Here is a 10,088-nt window from a genome sequence, read left to right on the forward strand (position 1 = left end):
CATATGGTTTCAATCATAATTCATTTTCATTTCAGAAAACTCCCGTTCACATAAAACCTAAGAAGATTTTGCAATGTTGTAAATTTAATGCTGGCAAATATTGTTCACATATGTGATAGATTGTGAGGTAAAACAGTAATAATAATAATGGATTGGATTTGTATGGCGCTTTTCTAGACACTCAAAGCGCTCATTCACACACAGTCATACCAGTGGTGGTAAACTACGATAGTAGCCACAGCTGCCCTGGGGCAGACTGACGGCAGCGTGGCTGCCATTCTGCACCTAAAACCACCACCTCAAACATACAGCAGTCACACACATTCACACGAGGCAAGCTGGGTGAAGTGTCTTGCCCAAGGACACAATGACCATGACACAGTGACAAGGGCGGGGATCAAACCGCCGACCCTCCAAACATTGGCCAACCCGCTCTACCAACTGAGCCACAGTCACCCCAGTAATGTTCAATAAAGTAAGAAACATCCTCTCCAGACTTCAGGCTGCTAGAATCACTTTTGCTTCCATATCGATGGTCGACGATGAAAGGACCCCCATGTTTCCAGAGCTGGTTCAGGATCAGCAAAAGGGCTGAGACAGATAGAGAAACTAAGGGTTTGTTAAAGCAAACCTGTCAGCGAGTCGGTTAGGTTCACAGAGTGAGTTACCATCGTAACTGACCTAAAATTAACTCTCCAGACCACACGGCTGACAGTCAACACACACACACACACACACACACACACACACACACACACACACACACAATATAACACACAAACGTATAGTATTTAGTTAGATATGCCACCTAGACTTAGTGTATGTTTATTTGTTTATTGTTAATAAACCCTTTGGAACATGCTGCTGTGTTTATGAATATTGTAAGAATGAATGATATCAACCGCAAATAATTCCAAATTCTATCAACTGTTTCTACTCATATGCTAATTGTTAATAATTATTGTCACTTGAGAATAAACCCCTTTATATTGAGACTGAGTCAAGGTTTGGTTATCTTTGGTGCCCCATTATTGTTGATTTAATTAATAATCCTTTAATATCAATCTGTTCTTGCTCGTTTTCTAACAGCTGTATGACTTTGTGTGGATTATAGCGTGTGTATAATATTGTGTGTATGACATTGTGTGTATGACATTGTGTCTGATATTGTGCATAGGATTGTGTATTATATTGTGTATATCATAAAATGTGTGTGATATTTTGTGTATTGGTGCAGGTGCGCGCTAGTGCCATAGCCCAGGATGCGGACCAGAACTATGACTATGCCAGTAACAGTGCTGTGCTGCATCTGGAGCCAGGAGATGAGGTCTACATTAAACTAGACGGAGGCAAAGCTCACGGAGGCAACAACAACAAGTACAGCACCTTCTCTGGTTTCATCATCTATGCTGACTAGACCTGCTCCAGGTCCAGTCCTGCTACCAATAACATGCTCAAACCGGTTCTTTTATTCAACATTTGTGGACTAAACAATATGAATCATTACCTGAACACAGTTTAATTTTCTACATTCTGACATTGTTATTGTGGACAGTCTGTGTTAATTGGCCACCGAGGAAAGGTAAAGATAAAGGTAAAGAGGAGGGCCAGGACTTTATTTGCACATGTTTTAGGGGGTAACACCAGTTACCTCCTGACATCCTCATAGATACAGCAACATGAAGGAGTTACATTGATGGCTCATCATTCTGAGCTGCTGGTCAAGAAGCAGGCAGAAAGGATCGAGAAGCAGCAGCTTTCTTCGTATCATAAACTATATTCATGGTGATAGTTAATAAGGGAGCCCCTAGTCATTGTGTGTGGCTGATCTCATGCTGGGAAGATAGCTGCGTACACTTGTAGGCCATATGATATGATATGTAATGACAAATAAGGATTGTGTTAATGATTCTATTCTATCATTGATAGAATAGAATCATTAACTCAATTAACTACACAATTTGTTTCTATGATCATACTCTGATATTAATAATGATCTAATGTGGTGATTACTCATCAAAGGTTTGTACATCGCTTACACACATTGTTATTCAAACATATTGTTATGTACGTAAATAACATATAAGGATCTGAATCTACCCAGAATAGAGAAGAAACTCAAAAGTGGTCTCTATGTTTGGTAAAAAATAAAGGCCCAGCTCTACAGGGAAACACATCAGACCACTGCTGTTAGGAGAACTGGGTCTTTTCCAGTTTCTTGAACACTTCATAGTCCCTGTGCTGTTTGTCACCTCTATGAAGCACTTATTTCTATAAGTGAGTCCTTGTGTTCTTCTGTTGTGCATGAGGATGCACACGAGTAGTGGTTTCACACTATCCCACTGATGTACCAAGGCTGGTCAGCAGAGCAGAGAAGAACACCACATGTTCGGAACCGAAGAAATGCACTCGACACCTTTGTCAGATCTGTTTGGGTGAATGTAACGTCACGGAAACACATTGTTTAAAAAGAATACTACAAACGGAAGCTAGTATGCCCCCCTGGACCCCCACCCCCCACCCCACCTCTGTTTTTCTGTTTTGACGATGGGGTTGGAATATAAATCCTGTTTTATGATTTGATTCATTCAGGTACATAGTTAAGATGTTGTTTATTGATATATGTATGGTGAGCATAAATGGCAGAAGCAGAACATGTAATTGAGGAAATTAAGCAGTCTTCTGTTTCATCTTCAAGTTCACTTCTGGTAGAATACAGACGCAGATATAAATACATATTTTTGGTAGATATCAAATTGCAGCTTTGTGCAAGACCCTGAGACGCTTCCATTGAAGACATATATCCTTGATGTTATTTATATTTCTTTGGACTATAAAGACTATAAAGACATATATAGACGAAAATAAATATATATTATAGAATAAATAAATGACATACATATATATTGATGAAACTACTGGGATTTAGTATTTCCCTGCAGAATGACATTCCCGGCAGATAGATGATGTTGGGAGGTGAAAAGACTGAATATAGCATGCATGTTTGCAGATGACAAGATCAATGTGACCTCTCTGCATCCAGCACATAGTGTCAGGCATGCTTACAGTCTATCTTAGCACAAAGTGTAGTGTTGCTGCTATATGAAGCGACTGTGCACAAAATGTTTTAACCACTAACAAAGAGAACTAAGAAGATGCACCATGTAAATAAAATAATAATCAAACTATCTATGAGGTTGTTTCAAGGATCTATCTAATCCAGCTAGTGTTTCCAGTGCTTCAAGTCTTGTGATAATTTCGACTAAACACATCATGAAAACACGTTTCCCAAGATGTCCAGACTGTTCGTCTTGAACCACATACCATATTTAATTTGTGAATTTTGTGAACGGTTGTACACTGAATGATATTAGTATGTTAACTGCTCAACTCAGTGCTTTCTAAGATTAAGTCGTGAGCATTAAAAGCCAAATATATGTGCTGTTGAAGGCACAAATCTCACACCCCTTTGACGTATTCATTCTAAGGAACCAGTTACCAACTTTGACTGCAGTGGTGGGACCCTTGGAAAAGCATCTAGCCCAGACTCCAGAATGTACATTCCTGCACCTCATGTTGAGATTTATGCTACTTACGTTGTAACATTACATTGCTGCATCATGTTGTTATGTTATGTTGTTACTAGGGGTTGTCAATCGATAACAAATTTTAATCGGTAGCTGTGTATTAATCACCATTCTTAAATATACCTGAAACATTTCCATTTCTCTGTATGTTGTTGTGGGAACAGAAAGATAAATTACAGAAGGCGCATAGAACCAGCATTTGAAGCCTCTACATATAGAGATGCACAGATACCACTTTATATCAGACCGACTACAAGTACTTACATTTCATTACTCGCAGATACCGAGTACTGATATGAGTATTTAATAATACCATTACAAAGAGGGTCCCGGGTTCGATTCCCGGGTCGGCCCAGGCTCCTTCTGTGTGGAGTTTGCATGTTCTCCCCATGTAAGCGTGGGTTCTCTCTGGGTTCTCCGGCTTCCTCCCACAGTCCAAAGACATGCAGGATGGGGATAGGTTAATTGGTGACTCTAAATTGCCCGTAGGTGTGAATGTGATTGTGAATGGTTGTTTGTCTCTACATGTTGGCCCTGTGATAGACTGGCGACCTGTCCAGGGTGTACCCTGCCTTCGCCCAATGACAGCTGGGATCGGCTCCAGCCCCCCCCCCCTGTTGTGACCCTGAATAAGTGGTAGACAATGGATGGATGGATTATGTAAGAAAGAATGCTAATGGTGGTTGTTTATTATGTACACTAGTAACATTGTTATAGTTGTTACCTTACTTTGTTACACTATATTGCATCACCTTGTCATGCTTGTTACATAGCGTAATATAAGACCTACCGGTAATGCTATGGACGGTTGTTGTTTATTTGTTATTTATGCTCGATGCTAGCATTTCTGCAGGTGTGATCCGAGGCTGGTATGAAACATATTTAGAAAATGTTGTTTGTTTATAAATATTGAAATATAACGTGGTTTGCAGAAATGTATAATTTCTCTGGTCACTCAAACTCAGGTTGCCAGAGAAGTAAAATTTATGTGAACACATTCATTATGTAGCGAGCGTGAATAAAGTAATAAAATATAGAGATGCTAAAAGTCCTAACTAAAAAATACAGAGTTTGGTCCCACCCAGAACTAAACCCAGCCACTCATCTTAAAGGTGCTTGTCCTGGGACCAGTGCTGCTGGACAAGAACTTGTGAATCCTGTTACAACCTGCCTACGAATGGAAACCAAATATTCCTGAATGGGAAGGGAGGGAGTTTGTTCAGCTTGGTTTCTTGCTGCTTTAGCCTGGACAAATGTGCAAATGAACTGAAAGAGAATAACAAAAGTATTAATGTGGAGTGTATCTTAAAATTGAAGATGTGCATCATTTTGTGTGAATCATGTTTAAATACTGTAGTGATACAAACTGTTATTTTTGTCTGTACAGAATACTAGAAGCGTACATGATTTGAAATACTAATCATCTCATGAATTCAGTAACCACTGATTGTGTTGAATTTACAGCCTCACCAGTGTCTTAGTGTGGAAGGCAGATGTATGTCGGTACAGTGTTGGGTGTGTTGAACACTCCAGTGTACTGTTACCTCAGCAATGTTTACATTAAATGGACAGAAGGAACACTTGACTGCTTTTCTGTTTACATTTCTTCAGGAACACTTGTGGTTTTCATGCTGAGTCTCCACATTACTGATGAGGTAATATGTCCTGTTTCTAGGACTCTTCTATAGTATTATTAGGTAAAAAATAAATTATGAAATAAATAACCATATGGATAAGTGTTGTAAAATATATAATATCAAGTCATTGGGCCTCATTCACCAAGATTAGTTTCTTCTCAAATTTGTTCTTAAGAAAGTTCCTAAGAAAAGCATGGATTCATGACGTGTTCTTAAACCGCAGGAATGTTTGCATCCGTGTTCTTATCGAGCCAGTTCAATTTCCTCCTAAGAAAACTTGGTAAATCAGGCCAGTGTTTTTAAACATCATTTTCATTGATGATTTTATTGAATATCTATTGTATTTTGTTTCAACAAGTAATATTTCATAATTTCACTTTTCAAGACAGTGGTCTTGTCACCCTCACCTCTCACTGCTTTTCTCTTCTTTTCACAGTCGAAGGCAAGGAAACATAAGTTTTAAATGTAAGGAACATAAAAAACATTATATGTTTTGGAGTGATTGTGATGGCTGGACACTGTCTGCACTGGCAGTATAGTGAAACAGCTGCAGCACTGGATAAGTTGTTGGGGTGAATGCACAAAAAAGGTGAGTGTAGTAACACAGTATGTAGTGAGATAATAGAGAGCCACTTCGGGTTTCAGCACAACATGATCATTCATGAAGATCCAAGTTGAAGCATACGTCAAACGAATGTCATGCAGACAAGTGAAAAGTAGCACATGGCCGGTGTGGTCAGGCTGTTACAAGCAGGACCAGAACAACCTTCTTCTGTTGGGCCTGATTGTCTCGAGTATCTCCTGGGAATAAGACATCTTTTATCTTAAGGTTTGGTAAGTTTTGTTGTAGATTTGTATGACACAGGGCCCTAGTTTCGTAGACCAGGCGCAGTCAGCTTTCAGCGCACCTGCGCCGCGCCGACGGGGTGTGTCCGCCTGGATTTTGCAAGTTTCGTGCACCGCGCAGGCTCGCGCAGGCACACCTCCCATCTCGCCCACCGGCGCAAGTGGGAAAGAGGGAGGAGAAGAAGGCGTGAGTGGGAGACGAGGAGGAGACGAGGCGTGGACTGGGATTAATACAGCCGATTCAGATCTTCACCAATCAAATGAGCTCCTCTCCTCTCCTTTAATGCGTTAGGGGAGGTTCAGTGCAAGATCCGTCACTTGACAACCCGATGACAGAAGCAGCGCCGCCGCTCCCACCACGCGCATCACGCGCTGTGCGCGCGTATCATAATAATAACAATGCCGATATTATAAAAAACAGGAGAGAGAGAGGGAGATGTTTTGGTCCGAGAGGCTGAGTTTCCGTTACGCGTGCCATCCGCCTTTGATCTGACGTCAGATGTGACGGGACAATCTATATAGATATAAATTCACGTGTTGATTCAATTAGTTGCATTAAATAGTGTTTGTTGTGATTATTTATTGCATGTAAATGTGCCTGGAACTGTGGAAACCTGCCTGTGAGGTCTCGGTGACGTGTGCGCACTGCGCGCAGTCAGCCAAACTTCCACTCCGCCAGCTGTGATTCGCATTGAATGAATGGACTTTATTTACGCCTTGCGCTGAAAGTAGACCAGGTTGGAGCTGGCGAGCTTTCAGCGCAGTCTCGGCGAGGCTTTTTGCCACGAAACTTCCGCTACGCCAAGCTGAATCTGTGACGCCCCCCCCCCCCCCGCTTCGCTGCCACACCCATCTTGGCGCAGGCGATCCACCAAACTGCCAAACTGACGGTGCGCAAGGCTGCGCGGGTCGAAACTTGCATTGCGCCGGCTCCGCCACCCTGCGCCGCCCTGCGCTGCGCCACGAAACTAGGGCCCACAGAGTTACCACTGCCACTACACCACTGGTTAAACTTTACAACAAAAAGGCATCCTTGAATATAGGGTTTCACATGATGGTTCCTCTGCCCAGATAAATCCTCTTCAGTGGAGTTTTCTCCGGCTCGGGCAATAACAGGGCCGTTGTCTCGCTCATCGGTGGATTAACGGCAGCTGGTCCTCTGCGGCAGTGAACGAGTGAAGAACAGCAGTCTGTGTTGTCCTACTGCAGGCAGGACAAGATCACTGGTTGTACAGCAATCCTCTACTGGATCCAAATATAAAGAATAAAAAAAAGGTGTCTGGTGGAAACGAAACAAAAAAGTGTAGAGACTGCACCTAGGTTACACTTACCTCCTTAAGAAAATTATGTCCCAGTGAGTGACTTTGTCCAAAAGGAGGTCATGGATTTTGGCTTTACCCATTGTTAAGGCTTTTCTTTGTATGTAGGCTCTGTATTCAGGCCCTTAGCTTTATATACCACTATATTGCCAAAGGTATTCACTCACCCATCCAAATAATTGAAATCAGGTGTTCCAATCACTTCCATGGCCACAGGTGTATAAAAGCAAGCACATAGGCATGCAGACTGTTACAAACATTTGTGAAAGAATGCGTCGCTCTCAGGAGCTCAGTGAATTCCAGCGTGGTACTGTGATAGGATGCCACCTGTGCAACAAGTCCAGTCGTGAATTTTCCTCGCTCCTAAATATTCCACAGTCAACTGTCAGTGGGATTATAACAAAGTGGAAGTGATTGGGAATGACAGCAACTCAGCCACCAAGTGGTAGGCCACGTAAAATGACGGAGCAAGGTCAGAGGATGCTGAGGCACATAGTGCGCAGAGGTTGCCAACTTTCTGCAGATTCAATCGCTACTGACCTCCAGACTTCATGTGGCCTTCAGATTAGCTCTAGAACAGCGTAGAGAGCTTCATGGAATAGGTTTCCATGTCGATCAGCTGCATCCAAGCCATACATCAAAACCACATTTTGTCTGGAGAAAAGAAGGAAGCTGCTTTGTCTCTTGTTAGTAAGTCAGAAACTAATTGTAGATTTGGGTTTAGGCATTGTGTGAGTAAAGCTAGTTGTGGCGCCTCAGTGGTGGAACGAACTCCCGACCAATGTCAGGACAGCAGAGTCATTTGCCATCTTCCGAAAAAGGCTCAAGACTCACCTGTTCAGACTTCACCTCGACTCTACATAGCATGACCCACTAACACCCCCCCCAAAAAAATAAAAAAAATCTTACCTATTGCACTCTGATCGTAGCACTGTTGCTCTTGAAGTACTACTTTACTCAGATGAATACCTAACACGTGTTCTATTTTTAGCTCTTACTTTATCGGCAATGATACGTTGTGGTTTCTTTGTTTCCTTCTTTTGACAAATGTACTTATTTTAGGTCGCTTTGGACAAAAGCGTCTGCTAAATGACCTAAATGTAAATGTAAATGTACATCAGCAAGTGCAATGCAAAGCGTTGGATGCAGTGGTGTAAAGCACGCTGCCACTGGACTGTGATCGTCTGATGGACGAGTCTGGGTTTGGCGGTTGCCAGGACAACGGTACTTGTCTGACTGCATTGTGCCACGTGTAAAGTTTGGTGGAGGGGGATTATGGTGTGGTGTCGTTTTTCAGGAGCTGGGCTTGGCCCCTTAGTTCCAGTGAAAGGAATTCTGAATGCCTCAAGCCCCGTTCACATATATCACTACTCACCCATCGCCCCTCGCTTTCTCGCTGAATTCTACTCGCTGGTAAAACAAATCCACTGCTGCAGGCGGCTAGTTCAAGCGGCAACTCTCTGTGGAACTCTGTTGGTGTCAACTGTCAATCATCTCTATTCTACATTCCGATTGGTACTCGCTTCACACTCACATCGCAGAAAGTGATTTTCTCTCCGTACCCGCCCACATTGCATCGCCTGTCCTGGCCACATTCTGCTAGAACACATTCACATTCCATTGACAGTTGTCGCTCAGAGATGGGCGAGTGGCGAAGTATGTGAACGGGGCTTAAGCATACCAAGAAATGGACAATTCCATGCTCCCAACTTTGTGGAACAGTTAGGGTATGGCCCCTTCCTGTTCCAACATGACTGTGCACCAGTGCACAAAGCAAGCTCCATAAAGACATGGATGAGAGAGTTTGGTGTGGATGAACTTGACTGGCCTGCACAGAGTCTTGACCTCAACCCAATAGAACACCTTTGGGATGAATTAGAGGTGAGACTAGGGGTGCAACAGATCAAAAAACTTGGATCAGAGTCACGGATAGGATCATTTTTCAGATCAGCAAAAAAAAAAAAAAAAAGACAAGACAAATAAACATAAGTTTGTCTTTCGTTTATTAACACTTGTTGAATAATAATACATAAAATCAACTTAAAGTGCACAAGGCATAATATCTTCTTTTTAACATAATTAATGAAAAACAACTTAAAGTGCAACATAAGAAGGCATATCTCCTTCCTTTGAACACGGACCAATGACCATGTGCAAAGCACCCTATCTGTGGACCCAGTCCTACCTCATTCACAGTAACACTGCTCATCACCCTGAACACACCATCCCCACTGTGAAACATGGTGGTGGCAGCCTTATGCTGTGGGGATGCTTTTCTTCAGCAGGGACAGGGAAGCTGGTCAGAGTTGATGGGAGGATGGATGGAGCTAAATACAGGGCAATCCTGGAAGAAAACCTGTTGGAGGCTGCAAAAGACTTGAGACTGGGAAGGAGATTCACCTTCCAGCAAGACAATGACCCTAAACATACAGCCAGAGCTACAATGGAATGGTTTAGATCAAATAATATTCATGTGTTAGAAATGGCCCAGTCAAAGTCCAGACCTAAATCCCATTGAGCAGCTGTGGCAAGACTTGAAAGTTTCTGTTCACAGACGCTCTCCATCCAATCTGGCTGAGCTTGAGCTATTTTGCAAAGAAGAATGGGCAAAAATTTCAGTCTCTAGATGTGCAAAGCTGGTAGAGACATACCCCAAAAGACTTGCAGCTGTAATTGCAGCGAAAGGTGGCTCTACAAAG

General features: G+C 42.4%; 1 protein-coding gene across 1 annotated transcript in view; it reads left to right on the forward strand.

The window, feature by feature from the left end:
• Positions 1–1,444, forward strand: part of c1ql3a (complement component 1, q subcomponent-like 3a) — a 45,970-nt gene extending 44,526 nt beyond the window's left edge. The window contains exon 2 of the mRNA XM_084033831.1: positions 1,238–1,444. Within this exon, the coding sequence (XP_083889957.1) occupies positions 1,238–1,417 (180 nt within the window). The 3' untranslated portion in view covers positions 1,418–1,444. The remainder of the gene's footprint in view (positions 1–1,237) is intronic.
• The last annotated feature ends 8,644 nt before the right edge of the window (positions 1,445–10,088 follow it).

Source organism: Eutrigla gurnardus (genome assembly GCF_963514095.1).
Source record: "Eutrigla gurnardus genome assembly, chromosome: 18".
NCBI classification, from domain to species: domain Eukaryota; kingdom Metazoa; phylum Chordata; class Actinopteri; order Perciformes; family Triglidae; genus Eutrigla; species Eutrigla gurnardus.